Source organism: Durio zibethinus, unplaced genomic scaffold (assembly GCF_047325235.1).
Source record: "Durio zibethinus cultivar Kanyao isolate XHJ-2024 unplaced genomic scaffold, ASM4732523v1 HiC_scaffold_98, whole genome shotgun sequence".
Taxonomy (NCBI): domain Eukaryota; kingdom Viridiplantae; phylum Streptophyta; class Magnoliopsida; order Malvales; family Malvaceae; genus Durio; species Durio zibethinus.
In genome coordinates, this window is record NW_028322721.1 from 45,001 (window position 1) to 65,000 (window position 20,000).

A 20,000-nucleotide genomic window follows, 5' to 3' on the forward strand; every position below is an offset into this window, starting at 1 on the left:
TAGTGGCAGCATGTATAAGAGCCGAAATAGGAGTAGGCCCCTCCATGGCATCAGGTAACCATACATGAAGGGGAAACTGCGCAGATTTAGCAACTGCGCCGGCAAATAATAAAGAGGCACATAAAGTAACAAATAAAAAATGAACCTCATTATTATAAATCACGTTATTAAATATTTCGAACAAATCTTGAAATTCGAAACTTCCCGTTATCCAATAAAAACCTAAGATTCCTAATAATAAACCAAAATCGCCTATCCGATTAGTTACAAACGCTTTTTGACAAGCGTTTGCCGCAACAGGTCGTGTGAACCAAAACCCTATTAATAGATAAGAACACATTCCAACCAATTCCCAAAAAATATAAATTTGTATCAAATTAGAACTAGTAACTAATCCCAACATTGAAGTATTGAATAAACTCATATAAGCAAAAAATCTCAAATATCCTTGATCATGAGACATATAATTGTCACTATAAATAAGAACAAAAATTCCAACAGTAGTGATTAATATTGACATAATAGAGGTAAGTGAATCAATAAAGTAGCCAAACTCGAAAGAAAAATCATTATTGATGGTCCAAGACCATCCATATTGATAGATAGAACTTCTATTTATTTGCTGAATAGACAGATCGACCGAAAAAATCATAACTATACTTAACAATAAAATATTGGGAAAAGCCCACATACGACGAAGATTTTTTGTTGCCGTCGGAAAAAGTAGGAGTCCCATTCCTATTAAAATAGGAATTGGAAGTGGCACAAAAGGTATGATCCATGAATATTGATATGTATGCTCCATAAAAACTTTTTTCTTATTCTTTCTTAATTAATCGTTTCTGATTCACCGGCTCTTATCTCTTTTGATGGAAAGGGAGCAATAATACAATCAAGATATTACAAAGTTAACTGGAATTTTCTATTATTAATCTTTTAATCTTTCTCAAATATTTCAAAAATATTCAAATTTCGAAGTTAGAAGTAATCAAATGATATCACCGAGTTACTAATGGAAAAAAAAAATATTCTTTTTTTTTTTCAAAATTATGTATCCTTTAACAGATTAATTACGAGTCTCATTCGAATTTGATTGAAAATGAAAATTGGGCATACTCTCTCTTCGAGCTTGACCAATTACCAATTAATAGAAAAAAATTCAAGTTTGTTTTTTATTAGGTAAATAAAATGGTTTTTTTACATTTTTTTGTTTTGATGTATTTTTCGTGTATAAATGGAGATGTATAAATTATAAATGTAGGACGACAAAAAAAATAGGCAGAGATAGAGAAGGAAAGACTCTTTTTTACGTTTTTTTGATTTCATCAATTCAATTTATATATCATAATAGATCCTAATCTATCCTATAGATTTGAATGGAGATATAAAAAAGAAAGGTACCAATAAATTAAATACAAATTCTTCTTTTTTTCTGGATAGTGTATGGAATATAAATAAAAAAAGGTTATATCATATTTTTTTTTTTTTTTTTTTCTAGAATAGAAGCATTTTATGTTATTTTCCCATCTCTATTTAGTTCTTATGAAATTTATATAGTAGTATATAGATAATTATAATCTAGAAAATCTATTAATCTAGAAAATCTATAGGAATAGATAAATAATGACATAAAGACACCGATCATTTTGTTTTAAAAATAGATGTCTTTGACATCCAACTATAGCACTAAATAACCTTTTTTTTGAATGGCAGTTCCAAAAAAACGTACTTCTACATCAAAAAAGCGTATTCGAAAAAATGTTTGGAAAAAGAAAGGATATTGGGCGGCGTTGAAAGCTTTTTCATTATCGAGATCTATTTTTACGGGTAATTCAAAAAGTTTTTTTGTACGACAAATAATTTTTTTTTAATCTGAATTGGTTTAACTCGAATAAGATACAAAGGTTTTCTTTTTTGAATATCTTTTTTTTTTTCATTTCCGGGATGGGGATTCTCATTTTCCCCATCGCCCCATTTGGTATCTTAGTGTTATAATAATTTGTTATTTTTATAATATTCAATTTCAATTTATAATAATAAATAATTAAATAATTAAATAATAAAAATTTGTATATTTATACTATAGCTATATCGGAGCACATATATATAAGAGCTTTAACTGGGTTGTTGAAACTAATCCATTAAGTTTCAATTTTGTAACTTTATGAATCATTATTTCTCTGAATTACTATATATCCTTCCCTTGCTTTCAACCCAATTGAGAAAACTCCCTTTATAATTTAGTGGATATACAAATAATGTATCAATTTAAAATGATCTAAAAAAATTCTATGTTTGTATAAGAAGATGAATCAAGACATATTTTTAGAATTCGAAATTCGAAATACTTTTTTGAAGTATGGTACAATTATGACAGGAATCGAAACGCTTTTTATATAACGTAACGTGTACAACCCAATATCTAGTTGGTTTGATAAATCCTTAAAACGCAAAATCCTAACGATTAATACAAAGCTATGCAAATTACATAAATCTTTTGAAATCATTGGATGTGGTGCTGAAATTGTGATCTCTAAAAATAATATTTTTTCATTCATTTATTCATTCAATTGATAAGCATTTTTTTTTTTATAGATTCATAAAAATCATATAAAAGAATGAGAGATGAATCATTAAAAAATTAAAATGATAAAGAACATTTTTTTGTTGAATTCTATCTATGAATTGAAGTTACAACTAGTTAGTTTAGTTACAATAGAGGAGTTCTCTTTTAGGAAAACACAAACTATAAAATCTCTGTTGAAATAATTAAATATTAAATTAAATATTAAATAAAAAAAAGGATAATTAAATAAAACGATAAATAATAAAGATTCTTTTTGAACCTTCAAATTGCTATTTAAACGAGTTTTTATTCATCAATTTAAATTAAATGCTTCTTTTACATTTTACATTGAATTGACCCCTTCACCTTCAATCTCGACGATTGAATAAAAAATGGCTTATTATGATTTCGAGCAAGCCGCTATGGTGAAATCGGTAGACACGCTGCTCTTAGGAAGCAGTGCTAGAGCATCTCGGTTCGAGTCCGAGTAGCGGCATAGTATCTTCTAAAAGAGATAGAATAAGTCCTATAATGAATTTAATTCCTGATTTCCATTCCATAAAATCTAGAAACCCTCGCTTTTTTCAGAATTCTTATGATTTTTTCAACTTTAGAGCATATATTAACTCATATATCCTTTTCGGTCGTTTCAATTGTAATTACAATTCATTTTTTAACCTTATTCTTATTAGTCGATGAAGTCGTAGGACTATATGATTCATCAGAAAAGGGCATGATAGTTACCTTTTTCTGTATAACAGGATTATTAGTCACTCGTTGGATTTATTCAGGACATTTCCCATTAAGTGATTTATATGAATCATTAATCTTTCTTTCATGGGGTTTCTCCCTTATTCATATGGTTTACTATTTTAAAAAGCGTAAAAATGATTTAAGCGCAATAACCGCACCAAGTGTTATTTTTACCCAAGGCTTTGCCACTTCGGGTCTTTTAACCAAAATGCATCAATCCGCAATATTAGCGCCTGCTCTCCAATCCCAGTGGTTAATGATGCACGTAAGTATGATGGTATTAGGCTATGCAGCTCTTTTATGTGGATCATTATTATCAGTAGCTCTTCTAGTCATTACATTTCGAAAAGCCATAAAAATTATTGGTAAAAACAATAATTTATTAAATCAGTCATTTTCGTTTGGCGAAATCCAATACATGAATGAAAGAAGCAATGTTTTATTAAACACTTATTTTCTTTCTTCTAAAAATTTTTACAGGTATCAATTGACTCAACAATTGGATCGTTGGAGTTATCGTATTATTAGTCTCGGGTTTATCTTTTTAACCATAGGAATTCTTTCGGGAGCCGTATGGGCTAATGAGGCGTGGGGATCATATTGGAATTGGGACCCAAAGGAAACTTGGGCATTTATTACTTGGACCGTATTCGCGATTTATTTACATACCCGAACAAATAAAAATTTGGAAGGTGTAAATTCCGCACTTGTGGCTTCTATGGGATTTCTTATAATTTGGATATGCTATTTTGGGGTCAATCTATTAGGAATAGGTTTACATAGTTATGGTTCATTTACATTAACATCTAATTGAATTGAATAAAAAGGCTAAGCCTAACAAATACTAAGATAGGACAGCGTATATATAAGAAAACTTATTGTAAGCTGTCAAGAACCTTTTGAATCACTCCACTACTTGATTCAAAAGGTTCTAACAAAAGCCAAAGATGTCTGATTAAAATTCAATTTAATTCTTTTACCTTTTTTTACTTAACTTAAACTTAAGAGAAGAAAAAAGACTTCTTTCTTTTTTTTTTCACTGTACAACGAACAATTTTAAAAATCATAGGATTACTTTTTGATTTTTTGTTTTATTCATCAAAACTATCTATAAAAATAATTATATAGAATAGTTTCGACCTTCTCACCTGATAATGAGAGGACAAAATCCGGATAAATACCAATACCTATTACTGGTAGAAAGATAGAGATCGAAACAAATAACTCTCGTGGTCCAGAATCAAAAAAATAAGAACTTTGAGCATTAAATAGCTTGTATCCATAGAACATTTGACGTGACATAGATAATGAATAAATAGGAGTTAATATCATTCCAATTGACATTACGAAAGTAATTAGTATTTTTGGCATTAAAAAATATTTTTGGCTGGTAATTATTCCAAAAAAGACTATCAACTCTGCAACAAAACCACTCATGCCCGGTAATGCAAGAGAAGCCATCGATAAGATACTGAACATCGTAAATATTTTTGGAATCGGAATAGCCATTCCACCCATTTCGTCGAGATAAAAAAGACGCATTCTATCATAACTCGTTCCTGCCAAGAAAAAAAGTGCAGCACCGATAAATCCATGAGATATTATTTGTAAAATAGCTCCGTTGAGTCCCGTATCAGTTATAGAGCCAATTCCTATAATTATGAAACCCATATGAGATACGGAGGAATAGGCTATTCTTTTTTTTAAATTCCGTTGACCAAGAGATGTTGAAGCTGCATAAATTATTTGCATTGTACCCACTATTATCAACCAGGGAGAAAATATGGAATGAGCGTGGGGTAATAATTCCATATTGATGCGAACTAATCCATACGCTCCCATTTTTAATAAAATTCCGGCTAGAAGCATACAAGTACTGTAATGTGCCTCCCCATGGGTGTCTGGTAACCACGTATGTAAGGGTATAATCGGCGATTTGACAGCAAAAGCAATAAGAAATCCAATATAGAATATGATTTCCAGTGCGACAGGATACGATTGATTAGCTAATGTTTCAAAATTTAATGTTGGTTCATTAGAACCGTATAAACCGATACCCAAAACTCCTATTAATAAAAAAATGGAACCCCCCGCAGTGTACAAAATAAATTTTGTAGCCGAGTACAGACGTTTCTTTCCCCCCCACATGGATAGAAGTAGATAAACGGGAATTAATTCGAACTCCCACATGATGAAAAAAAGTAAAAGGTCTCGAGAAGAAAATGATCCTATTTGACCACTGTACATTGCTAGCATCAAGAAATGGAATAATCGCGAATCTCGAGTAACTGGCCAAGCCGCCAAAGTAGCTAAAGTAGTGATAAATCCTGTCAGTAAAATGGGCCCTATAGAAAGTCCATCTATTCCCAATCTCCAGTAAAAATCAAAAAAATTTATCCATTTATAATCTTCCTCCAGCTGGATTAATGGATCGTCCAATCGGAAATGATAACAAAATGCATAGGTTGTTAGAAGGAGTTCAAATATGCATATACACATAGTATACCACTTAATTAGCTTATTTCCTCTATGAGGAAGAAAGAAAATTAAAGAACCTGCAGATATTGGTAAAACTACAATTATTGTTAACCAAGGAAAATAATTCGTGGTAAAGACAAGATGCACTTGGACCAGAAAAACCCGTGCTCAAAAAAGATTTTTTTTGAGCACGGGTTTTTTCAGTAAAAAAAAAATAAAATGGATTCAAAATGTATTCAAGTGGGGTTTTCGGGAACGTATCAATAAGCTAGACCCATACTTCGAGTTGTTTCATGCCATAAATAAACTCGAACGCTCAAGAAATCTGTTGGACAAGCGGATTCACATCTCTTACAACCAACACAGTCTTCTGTTCTTGGAGCGGAAGCAATTTGCTTAGCTTTACATCCATCCCAAGGTATCATTTCTAACACATCGGTGGGGCAGGCTCGGACACATTGAGTACACCCTATACATGTATCATAAATTTTTACTGAATGTGACATGGGATCTATAATTTTTTGAACATCATAAAATTTCAATCTAGTAAACTTGTAAATGAATCATTATAGTTAAACACCAGATGAATCAACGATTTACCAGAAATTTTCTAATCAATTTCCTTCGGGATCAACTCATAAGAAAGGACCAAGATACTTTGATTTCTTACGTTTTCGAAAACATGATGTAGATTCCAACATATTGGACATGCTAATTCAAATTGGTGAATCTTATAATTTAATATTATTAATATTACTTATTCAACAAAGTTGATTGATTGATACGCGTTGATTTTCTGTTACGATAAATTGAGGAAACAATAGCTGATCCAATAGCTGCTTCAGCGGCTGCAATAGCTATAACAAAAATTGATAAAATATTTCCTTTTAATTGCCGACTATCAAAAAAATCAGAAAATGTTACAAAATTTATATTAACCGCATTCAGTATAAGTTCAAGACACATAAGGGCCCGAACCATATTTCGACTCGTGATCAATCCATAAATACCGATAGAAAATAAATAGGCACTCAAAACAAGTATATGTTCGAGCATCATTGACCAACTCCTTATCAATTTCGATTCATTTTAATATGAACAATAATTCAACGGATTTGATTGACTAGAATAGAATATAACAAAAAGAATATATTGGAAATATCTCGAATAAACGAATTTCTATTTTATATTTTATACACGAACAAGAATTCAAGGAAAATAGATGCGATAAGACAGAAAAAAGTTTAATTTGGATTGCTTGCTATTCCTAGTTAGAAAGATTTATTACTGACGAGCCACAGCAATTGCACCTATCAAAGCAACTAAAAGAATTAGTGAAATGAATTCAAATGGAAGAAAAAAATCTGTTGCTAAATGAATTCCAATTTGTTGACTATTACTTATCAAATCTTGTTCTATAATTTGGTTTGATCTTGTAGTCCAAATAATCCCGTACCATGATGTATCTAATATAGTAGTAATTAGCGAAACAAGAATACTTGTACAAATCAACGAAGTAAGGCCATTCCCAATGGTCCACAGATTAAAATTTTTATAATATTCTGAACCATTCATGAACATCACAGCAAATAGGATTAAAACATTTATGGCTCCCACATAAATAAGAAGCTGGGCAGCAGCTACAAAATGAGAATTTGAGAGAATATAGAATAAGGATATACAAACAAGAACCAATCCCAATGAAAAGGCAGAAAAAATTGGATTGGTAAGTAATACCACTCCCAGGCCCCCTAATATAAGACCCGATCCCAGAAAAACTAAAAGAAAATCGTGTATTGGTCCAGGCAAATCCATTATATGTAAAATAAGAGATAAATAAATCGAAATGCTTTTCATGATCTTATTGACCCGACCAGGAATTTTTTTTTTATGATACGTTCCTAATTGAATAAAATCCTAATCTATTAGGTGTGAATTGATCTAAGTACAATTATTGTTTCGTTTTTAATTCTTTTTTTTTGTTCGGTTCGAAAGGGTATTTTGTTTTTTGAAACTATATATTTCGAAATAATTACGAATATATTAATAGATTTTCAAGAAAAATGAATTCGAAATTCTTATCAACCAGTTAATTTGTAATTGAATTTTTATTTATTGACCAAACAAAGAGTAAAGGCCTCATTCTTTTAAGTCAAACCAAATATTCTTTTAACTTAAACCAAAACGGAACCTTAAAAGAATTGGAAATTTCTCTTTAATAGAATAGGAGGTTTACTTACTCAGTTTTTCTTTGAGGCGAATTCAAAATTGTTCGAATTGTATAATCGTCAATTACTGACATTGGTAAACGGCCCAAAGCAATTTGATTATAATTCAATTCGTGACGGTCGTAAGTAGAAAGTTCATATTCTTCAGTCATTGATAAACAATTTGTTGGACAATACTCAACGCAGTTACCACAAAATATACAAATTCCGAAATCAATACTGTAATTAAGCAATCGTTTTTTTCTAATATCCGTTTCAAATTTCCAATCAACAACAGGCAGATCTATAGGGCATACACGAACACATACTTCACAAGCAATGCATTTATCAAATTCAAAATGGATTCGCCCACGGAAACGCTCTGATGCGATTAATTTTTCATAAGGGTATTGAATAGTTACAGGTAAACGATTTGCGTGGGATAAGGTAATCATGAAACCTTGACCAATGTACCTTGCTGCTCGGACTGTTTGGTGGCCATAATTCATGAACCCAGTTACCATAGGGAACATATCGTGAATATCTATGAATAATTTTATGTTTGTTTCTTTCTCTTGTTTGAACCAAGTCATGAATCTCGTATTCTTTTTTTCTTTACAGTGAAAGAAGTTGGAAAGAAGTTGTTAATAATAGATTACCGAGAGAAATGGGTAAAAGAAATTTCCATCCAAGATTTAATAATTGGTCCATTCTTAACCTAGGTAAAGTCCATCTTGTTGCGATAGAAATAAACAAAAACAAATAAGTTTTAGCTAATGTAATAAAGATACCAATTGTCGTTCCAAAGATTCCATTCATTTTATTTATTTCAAATAGCTCAGGGACGAATACGTACGGAATGGAAATATTCCAACCCCCCAAGTAAAGAACTGTTACAAATAAGGAAGAAAGTAATAGATTTAGATAGGAAGCAACATAAAATAAACCAAATTTGATACCCGAATATTCGGTTTGATACCCTGCTACTAATTCTTCCTCGGCTTCTGGTAAATCAAAAGGTAATCTCTCACATTCTGCTAGAGAAGAAATTAGAAAAACGATAAACCCTATTGGCTGACGCCACAAATTCCATCCCCAAACCCCATATTTTGATTGCGCCTCAACTATATCAACTGTACTTGAGCTGTTAGATAATTATAGTCGATGATAACATCACTGTTCCCATCGCTAGTCCAAAACCGTACATGAGGTTTTCAACTCATACGGCTCCTCGTGGGTCACAAATAAATTTAAGGACCGAATCAGTATTATTTCTCTTCGTATGGTTGTAGAATAGATAGAGAAAAAATGGATTGGAAGGTCCAAAATTATACCAATGGAATTCTGTCTGCTATATTATGAAGAATAAAAAAAGTGCTTCTGAATTGATCTCGCCCGTTACTAATTTCAATTTTTATTTGTTGAGTAATAACTTAAGCCTTCAATAAAATACTTCTTGTAGAAATATCAATAGATATTTCAACCCATTGTTTTCGATTACGAAAAAAATTAAATATTACATTAGCTCATAAATCATGACACAGATTATATCTCTCTATATATATGAAAGAAAGAATAAAAAAAAAAAAAATATTTATTTTTTATTCTTTCTTTTTCGTTCCTATTCTTCTTTCTGATCTGAGAAAATTACGAATGGGGGCTTAAACTAAAAAATAGTAAAGGATTATTTCGTTCCTGATAGTCATTACTTTAATCGGTGGATAGGAGCATACTCTGGACCGGAATCGTGGGTAGTACTGCCTACTCATTTCTACTAATTTAAAGCCCCAATTAGTATTCTTTTTATGTTATCCAGAAATATCCTTTTTATATAATTTACATAATCTCCATTACTAATCCTTTGTGTATTTTGGTGTTCCTAACCATCCACTCATTTTTTTGTTCAATCCCCCGTTTGGTTTGGCAATACATGTATGGGAATCTATACAAAGGATAGCCAAAACTCTATACGGTTGATCTTTTGAGCCCGCTTCAAGCTAGATTGACTAATCAACCCGTCTTGGGGTAAAGACTTCTTCCACTTATGTTTTCTTCCACTTAACTCTTGTACATAGGAAATGAGATTAAATTTTTTTTTGTTTAATTTACTGCGAATTTATAAGCTGCTTTCTTTCACTCATATATAACTATCTAATTTAGTTTATCAACCTGAAGGATAATAAAATAACGAAGATATCTATTCAATCCATTCAGCTTATTTTATAGAACGAAAGGAATAGGGAAAAGAAAAGTTTATATTTCAACGAATCGCACGTAGAGATATTGATAAAACACATAGAGTTAATGGTATTTCATAACTAATCGATTGAGCAGCAGCTCGCAGACCACCTAAAAAGGAATATTTATTATTTGATCCGTATCCTGACATAAGAAGTCCAACAGGAGCAATACTTGAAATGGCAATCCATAAAAAAATACCGATATTGAGATCGGCTAAAATAAGGCGAGAGCTAAAAGGAATTACTGAAAAACTTAGTAAAATGGATATGACTGCTATAGACGGTCCAATACGGAATAAACGAGTATTTCCTCTAGATGGAAGAATATTCTCTTTGAAAAGCAGTTTTGTTCCATCTGCTAGAGCTTGAAGAATTCCCAAAGGGCCGGCGTATTCAGGCCCAATACGTTGTTGTATTCCTGCAGATATTTCTCTTTCTAACCATACAATTACTAGTACACCTATTGTGATTCCCAATACAAGAGTCAAAATAGGGACAAACATCCATATGATCCCATAGACCTCTTTTAAGGATTCCAATCTGTAAAAGGAATTGATATCTTCTACTTCTGTTGTATAAATTATCATTTCAACGATCAACTTCTCCCATAATGATATCTATGCTACCTAGTATCGTCATAATATCAGCCAATTTCATTCTTTTAACTAACTGAGGAAGAATTTGCAAATTGATAAAACCCGGCGGGCGAATTTTCCATCTCCAAGGAAAACCACTTTGATCTCCTATCAGAAAAATTCCTAATTCTCCCTTTGGGGCTTCCATTCTCGCATAAAGTTCTTGTCTCGGTAATTCAAATGTAGGAGAAGGTTTTTTACTAATGAATCGATATTCAAAATCATTCCATTCTGGATCCCTTTCTCGATCAAAACATCGGATTTCTAAATTCTCATAGGGACCCCCCGGAATTCCTTCCAGGGCCTGTTGAATTATTTTTATGGATTCCGTCATTTCACTGATTCGGACTAAATAACGAGCTAATGAATCTCCTTCTTTTTGCCACTGGATTTCCCAATCAAATTCGTCGTAACACTCATAATGATCAACTTTACGAAGATCCCATTTGATTCCAGAGGCTCGTAGCATTGGGCCGGATAGACCCCAATTTATTGCTTCTTCTCCACCAATAACCCCTACCCCTTCAACTCGTTCTAAAAAAATAGGATTTCGCGTAATAAGTTTTTGATATTCAACAATTCCTGTTAAAAAATAATCACAGAAATCCAAACATTTATCTATCCAGCCATAGGGTAGATCGGCCGCTACTCCTCCGATACGAAAATAATTATGCATCATTCTCATACCGGTGGCAGCTTCGAATAGATCATATACTAATTCTCTTTCTCTGAAAATATAGAAAAAGGGGGTCTGTGCACCAATATCGGCCATAAAAGGTCCAAGCCATAATAGATGAGAAGCTATACGACTCAACTCCAACATAATTACTCTGATATAGCTGGCTCTTTTAGGGACTTGAATATTGCCCAATTGTTCTGGTCCATTTACGGTTATTGCTTCCGTGAACATAGTGGCTAAATAATCCCAACGTGTTACATAAGGCAAATATTGTATAATTGTTCGGTTTTCCGCAATTTTTTCCATTCCTCTGTGTAAATAACCTAATATTGGTTCACAGTCAACAACATCTTCACCATCTAGAGTAACGATGAGACGAAGAACACCGTGCATTGATGGGTGGTGAGGTCCCATATTGACTATCATAAGGTCTTTTTCTGTAGCTGATAGATTCATAAGTTTTTCCTCGATTCATTCTTACATGAATTGTTGAAAACGAAAAGAAGTACATCAAAATGAAAAATATAATAAATCGACTAATTCAATCAAATTAACGATTTTTTGATTCCCGAATATCCAACTCACTAATTAATTCTTTATAACGTATGTTATTTTTCTTTGATAAATAAGACAGAAGCCGTTGACGTTTTCCTAGAATTTTACGTAGACCTCTCTGAGATAAATAGTCTTTTTTGTGCAATTCCAAATGTGAAGTAAGTCTTCGTATCTTATTGGTGAAACTGACTATTTGAAATTCAACGGACCCCTTGTTTTCTTCTTTTTTTTCTTGAAAAATAACTGAGATGAATGAATTTTTTACCATAAAACAAAAATTTCTCTCCCCCTTTTTTTGAATGTGAATTTTACTGATCAGTAATAATAATAATACCATTCATTTTAATATGCACAATGATTTTAAGTTCGTTATGAACTTTATAATTTTTTCAAATAAAATTAATCAATCCGGTTTTCAATCATAATATATGGAAAAATGTACCATTGACGAATTTTCAAACGCGGATACATATGTATCCTTACCATACTGAAACGACTGCCATTATTACTATTAAACCAATAGCGATTCATACAAGCTAAATCTTCTAATCGATAATTGGGCCAAAGAAAGAACTTTAATTTAATTAGTTTCTTTTTATCACTATCAAGATGTTTGTTTTTATTCAAAACTTGACCACAGTTTTTTACATTATTTAAAAATACTGGATTTCTATGCATACCATTTTTATCCCTTGAATTGAAAGAAATTCGAATTCGCAATTCTCTCCGGTGGTTAGGGGATAAAATATTTTCAGGAATAAACAAATCATAATGATTTTTGTCTTTATTTTCAGTCATTTTTTGATGTCTTGCAATGGATTCATCAAAATTATTTTTTTCAATATAGTTTTTTTTTTTGCGTCTTTTTTTTTTTTTGCGTCTTTGATTAATTTCATGTTTATTTTTATGAACCAATGAAATACTTATAGTTTGATATAGAATAAATTGTCCATCAATTTCTACATACCGGCGAATTGGTTCGATAATCAATACTCCTTTTTTGAGTAGGTATTGATAAGTTAAAAGTAACTTATCCGCCGAATCCATCAAAATATCCAGATTCGTTCCTCCTCTTCTAACAGAGTATAGAAAAGTTTCATTCATATTTATCAGGCCAAGAATGAAAGAATATGCTTTGATATTTTTGATTATTTTTTCATCGAAAGAATCAGCATCCCATCCGAATTGAAAATACAAATACTTTTGTAGGAATAAACGAGCTTCTCTCTTGCTCTCGTCTTCCTTTCTATGTTTTTTTGATTTACCAGAATCTTCTTCAACATCTTTTTCTTGATTGTCTGATTTACCTTTTTCTTGATCTGATTTACCTTTTTCTTGATTGGATGATTTACCTTTTTCTTGATTGGATGATTTACCTTTTTCTTGATTGTATGATTTACCTTTTTCTTGATTGGATGATTTACCATAATCTTCTTCAACATCTTTTTCTTGATTGTATGATTTACCTTTTTCTTGATTGGATGATTTACCATAATCTTCTTCAACATCTTTTTCTTGATTGTATGATTTACCTTTTTCTTCATTGTATGATTTACCATAATCTTCTTCAACATCTTTTTCTTGATTGTATGATTTACCTTTTTCTTCATTGTATGATTTACCATAATCTTCTTCAACATCTTTTTCTTGATTGTATGATTTACCTTTTTCTTGATTGGATGATTTACCTTTTTCTTGATTGGATGATTTACCATAATCTTCTTCAACATCTTTTTCTTGATTGTATGATTTACCTTTTTCTTGATTGGATGATTTACCTTTTTCTTGATTGGATGATTTACCATAATCTTCTTCAACATCTTTTTCTTGATTTGAGAGAACGGATCTAAATTTTCTTTTTTTTTTTGCATCTGATACAAGATCCTCTTTTTTTCCATTAAAATTAAAATTGAAAAGAAGTAGTTTTATTGGTATGATCCATGGTTCAACCTTATATGCATTATATAGTAGCACAAATTCTGGGAAGAACCAAAGTTCCAGATTCGATATTTGATAATTATTAAAATTATTAATCACAGTCTTAATATTTTTCTTACTCTTGGTACTGGTTTTCTTACTCTTGGTACTGGTCTTCTTACTCTTGGTACTGGTATCGACCCAGGACTCAATATCGGTCTTATTTCTAAGACAAAAATTAAGAATTCTCCAATTAAAAAATTTTCTATGCGAAAATTTCCCCGTTTTCCCCGTTTTCCCCGTTAGATAATTATGGATAGGAATATCCCCCAATATATCAAAAAATTTTCGTTTATCCATGTTGTAATTATAAGGAATCTCTTCCCTCTTATTTACTTGTAATGGTGATCCATAAGTATATGAGTCCCTCATATCTTGATATATAATAAATATATATGATAATAAATTATATCTATAGTGTTTTTTAAAATTATCTTTTTTATATTTTTGTTCTTGATTCCGTTTTTGTTCTTGATTCAGTTTATATTCTTGATTCAGTAATGAATTCGCTTGAAAATCATTTTTTTTTTCGTAATGTATTAATCTTTCTTTTTCATCTGAATCCCATTTTGTTAAATCTTTATTTTGAGCCATATAGTGTTGATTGACTCTATTTCGCCATTGTTCTGGTACTAATCTAAGCCATATACTCTGAACTAAATCGTATTGATAATCGTATTGATAATGACTCCTTAACCAGTTTTTCCATTCCTTTATTCCAGAGATTTTTTGTCTTAACCCATAATGATGTTTTAATTGGGAATGAGATATTCCTTGTTCTTCAAAATAATCTTTTATTTCATTTTTAAGAAAAAGAGATGTTCCGTGATATTGAAGGATAGGTTTGAATTTAATAACTTGGGTTTGTGATAATTTGTAAAATACATATGCTTGTGAGAGGGAGGATAAGTCACAAAAAGCTTTTGCATTTTGATTTCTAATATTCGAAAGTGAGTTTTTTATATTTTTTATAGTTGAAATAAAATGAATTGTATTTTTATTTGGTTTATTAATTCTTTCTTGATTTGCTTCATTATTGTAAATGAATTTATCAATCATTTTTTTTGTTGATTCAAGAAAAAGTTGTGGATTGGGTCTTGGAATATTAATGATATATTTAATGATATATAGAAAAATATCTATGTATATCTTTTGAATAAAAAGTTTTATAAATAAATAGAATTTACGGATTAATCGAATATTTCTTCTTTTTAATATTTTCCAAAATTTTTTTGATGATTCTAATTTCTTGTCTTTTATAATTTTTTCTATTTGATTTTTGATTGTGTTTGTTCTCTCAGTCAGATCTTTTATCTTTTTTTCTGTTAATGAATAATTTGTCCGCTCCATAGATTGAATTTGAAGGGATGATTCGTCAATCATCTTATTACTGATTATCGAATCTTTTTTAGTTTCGCCCAAATCTTTTTTAGTTTCGCCCAATTCTTCTCTCAACTCCAAAACTGGATTTCTTTTTGAAAGTTTTTTTATTATTCCCTTTACAAATGGAATTTTTGTTTCTCCTGAGACTTTTCGAAACAATTTTTTTCCTTTTTTAAAAATTTTCCATTTTTCACTTTTTTTTTCTAGTTCGTTAAAAATAGGCTGAAAAAACGAAGGCCGTCTTCGAGGAGGACCGCAAGGTAAGTCACTTTCCAGTCCACAAGCTGTTAAAAAGCAAAAATCATTCTTTTTAACTTTCTTTTTTTTCATTGGATCTTTATGCTTTTTTTTCATTGGATCTTTATGCTTTTTTTTCATTGGATCTTTATGAGAGGGTTTCAGTTTAGATCCGCGCCAAGGTTTCAGGCGAAAAGGATATAGGATCTTGATCTGGATACCTTCTGATAACCAATTTTTTGGAAAGTCTTTTGTGGAGAATTGAAGACCATTATAAGTGCATTTAACATGTATTTCTCGCTTCCAACCCTTGAAATCCGTGGACCACTCAGGAATTTGAAATAATAATATACGGACAATGTTTTTAGCTATTATCAATGAAGGTAATAGAATATATTTTCTAAAAATCGATTGGGCTATTAACATGATGCCCCTTGGTCCTTGACCAAAAAAGACGATATCCCAAAATTCTGCTGCGTCCAGCAGGAAGTCATCTGCCTCTGACTCTTGTCTTCTTTTTTCTTTCTCTTTTTTGTCTCCTTTTTGTATCTCTTCTATGCTTTCTCTTCTTTTTTCTTCCTCTTTGTCTCTTTCTTGTATCTTTTCTATGCTTTCTCTTATCTCTTCGTCTTCTTCTCTTATGTCCTCCTCATTTTCTGTATAATCAGAAATTTGTGATTCTTTGTTTTTCCATATCCAATTTCGAGATATTAGTTTTATCAGCCAAGAAATATCAGAATACAAAGATCTGAACACTCTGAAGAAGAGGCTGTCTACTCTGTCAAAAAAAAGTGGGGAATGCACATTTGATTGAAACAGTTCCCCATTAATTATTTTACGTCTTTGGGCACGCACGGCACCTTTTATTATGTCTCGACGAAAATTCGGTTCTGGCGAATATTCCATCAAAGATAGGTCGTTTTCTATATCGTTTGGTAGAAAAAAATCATCCTTTAACTCCTCCTTAGAAAAAACTATTGCGTACCGGAAGATTCTTGAACGAATTGCATAATCTGTTATCATGTGTTCCTCGCCTCCTCTATGGTGTTGTTCGAAAATGTCGAGTAGTTTGTATGACCATCGAGGAACTTCTTTACTTATTTCTTTTATTCCATTACTTATTTCTTTTATTCCATTAGATTTTTTTATAATTGTTTGATTGTCGGGATTAGTTATAACTATATTGCATAAAAATTTCAAAATTTTGACTCGATCCTCGGAATCGATATTTCCCTGTTCATCTTCTGTTTCTGTCAATAAAGAAAGTTCTTTTTCTGTTGATAATGATTTGAGTGTATCTATTGTCTGTTCATCTTCTGTTTCTGTCAATAAAGAAAGTTCTTTTTCTGTTGATAATGATTTGAGTGTATCTATTGTCTGTTCATCTTCTGTTTCTGTCAATAAAGAAAGTTCTTTTTCTGTTGATAATGATTTGAGTGTATCTATTGTCTGTTCATCTTCTGTTTCTGTCAATAAAGAAAGTTCTTTTTCTGTTGATAATGATTTGAGTGTATCTATTGTCTGTTCATCTTCTGTTTCTGTCAATAAAGAAAGTTCTTTTTCTGTTGATAATGATTTGAGTGTATCTATTGTCTGTTCATCTTCTGTTTCTGTCAATAAAGAAAGTTCTTTTTCTGTTGATAATGATTTGAGTGTATCTATTGTCTGTTCAAATTCGTAATAATCAGTAGCAAGAAGTATAACATGAATCTTATTTATCCAAAACGGATCCGTGTTTGTTTTTTCACTTAAAGGTGAAAACAATTTTTTGATTCTTCCGCGGTAGGGTCCCTGCAAGAAAGGATCATATATTTTAGGCAAGTATTTTATTTTAGTTTCATTATTAGTTTCATTATTAGTTTCATTATTAGTTTCATTATTTCTTTTAGTTTCATTATTTCTTTTAGTTTCATTATTTCTTTTAGTTTCATTATTAGTTTCATTATTAGTTTCATTATTAGTTTCATTATTTCTTTTAATTTCATTATTTCTTTTAGTTTCATTATTAGTTTCATTATTAGTTTCATTATTAGTTTCATTATTAGTTTCATTATTAGTTTCAGTAGTAGTTTCTTCATTATTAGTTTCATTATTAGTTTCATTATTAGTTTCATTATTAGTTTCTTCATTAGTTTCATAATTAGAAAATCGAGTCCTTTTTTCAAGTATGCCCAGATCAAAAGATTCCTTATATAAATATTCCTTATCTAAATATTCGACTCTCTTTATAAACTCCTTACTTAAATTTATTCTTTTTAGTTCATTGATAAAACTCCAATCAGTATACGATTCGTCAGAAAACAATTCTTCTGGTGTGAAAAAATCTATTTGTTTTTGTACCATTTCTCCAAAAGCTGCTAAACTAGGTGGATATGTAAAAGAGATTTTTTCTTTTCCATCACTTCGACATGTATAAAAAAAATATTGTGACATTTCATTTTTTAGAGCATTGTCAAACCGATTATTTTTTATATATCGCCAAGGTCGATTCCGTTGTTTATAATCAAAAATAAGCGTCACAAGAGGTTTTTCAAACCATAATAATTTTTTATATTCTTTTTTTTCTGATATTATTTCTAACTTCGAATTTTCCTGATTCCCATCCAGATAAGAAGTTTCATAAACTGGGCTATTTTTATAGTCGGTCTCTTTCGAAAAAGGGTAATAAGAAAGATTTTCTTTGGTGGATACCTGTTCCTCCCCCCCTTTGGAAATAGTTTCTATTTCTATGTTTGTTTCTTCCTCCCTTTCCTCCAATTCCTTCAATTCCTCCAATTCCTGCCCTTTTCTTCGGCTTTGATGAATTCCTGTCAGTTTCTTAGTCAGCATGTGTGACGGTTTTCTACCTATAGAGTAAAGACAGGTAATAAAAAAGAGAAGAGTAAAGATTCGAGGAATAGACTTTGTAAGTTCGAATATAAGATGCCTATTAGATCGAATAACTATATAATACCTAAGAAAAGTCCTTTTTTGTATCCAGGCTAATACCACTCCAACCCATTTCATTAATAAAATTTTTTGTATCCAGACTAATACCAATCCAACCCATTTCATTAATAAAATATGACCAATTAAAAAACCAACAAAACTACTTATTACAAATAACATATTGGTGTTGTATCGAAACATATAAATGTTGACTAATCTGGCTAACATTGGACTTGGTAAAATGAAATGGTTGACTAATTGAAAAATTAAATTATGCAGGAATACACATTGAATCCTAAGATTACGCATTGAATTTCCGGCAGTCTCTCCTGCATAATAATCAAAAAAATCAAAATAGTCTTTGTCATTGTTCCAGAAGTAATAAAACCAAAGATACGGTAGAACTAGGACATTTAGTAGATGAGGTCTAATCAATGCTAAATGCAGAGGCTCATAGTAGATCGATATGAACAGCATGAGCTGTCCCATAAGAAAGCCAGTTGTTGCTGCTGCCCTCTTCTCGTTTCCTTCTTCTCCTTGTTCCATAACCCAAGTTTGTACAAGGAGGAGATAAGAGGGACCTAGGGATAATGTGGTCAGAAATCCATAATAGAGTCCGACCACAAGGACTGACAGGACTGAATTGATTATCCTCATGAATAAGGATATTAGATTACTCGGTATAAACGATTTGAAAATCATAAGAAACCCCCTAATTTTTTTTTTTTTGTTTTTTTTTTTTCTGGATTATTCATTATTATATGATATTATTCTCATCTGATTATTCATTTTGTCAATATAGTTTTTTTTTTTTTGCGTCTTTGATTAATTTGATGTTTATTTTTATGAACCAATGAAATACTTATAGTTTGATATAGAATAAATTGTCCATCAATTTCTACATACCGGCGAATCGGTTCGATAATCAATACTCCTTATTATATGATATTATTATATATATGATTATTCATTTTGTCAATATAGTTTTTTTTTTTGCGTCTTTGATTAATTTCATGTTTATTTTTATGAACCAATGAAATACTTATAGTTTGATATAGAATAAATTGTCCATCAATTTCTACATACCGGCGAATCGGTTCGATAATCAATACTCCTTATTATATGATATTATTATATATATGATTATTCATTTTGTCAATATAGTTTTTTTTTTTGCGTCTTTGATTAATTTCATGTTTATTTTTATGAACCAATGAAATACTTATAGTTTGATATAGAATAAATTGTCCATCAATTTCTACATACCGGCGAATCGGTTCGATAATCAATACTCCTTATTATATGATATTATTATATATATGATTATTCATTTTGTCAATATAGTTTTTTTTTTTTGCGTCT

At 30.8% G+C, this 20,000-nt stretch overlaps 1 protein-coding gene across 1 annotated transcript; it reads right to left on the minus strand.

Moving 5' to 3' along the window:
* Positions 1-7,781: 7,781 nt before the first annotated feature.
* Positions 7,782-12,448, minus strand: LOC149509893 (NAD(P)H-quinone oxidoreductase subunit H, chloroplastic). Its single transcript, XM_089757645.1, has 2 exons — positions 10,279-12,448; positions 7,782-9,158 (listed from the first exon to the last, which is right to left on the minus strand). The coding sequence occupies exon 1, from the start codon at positions 12,012-12,014 to the stop codon at positions 10,833-10,835; it is 1,182 nt and encodes a 393-aa protein (XP_089613771.1). The 5' UTR covers positions 12,015-12,448; the 3' UTR covers positions 7,782-9,158; positions 10,279-10,832.
* Positions 12,449-20,000: the final 7,552 nt, after the last annotated feature.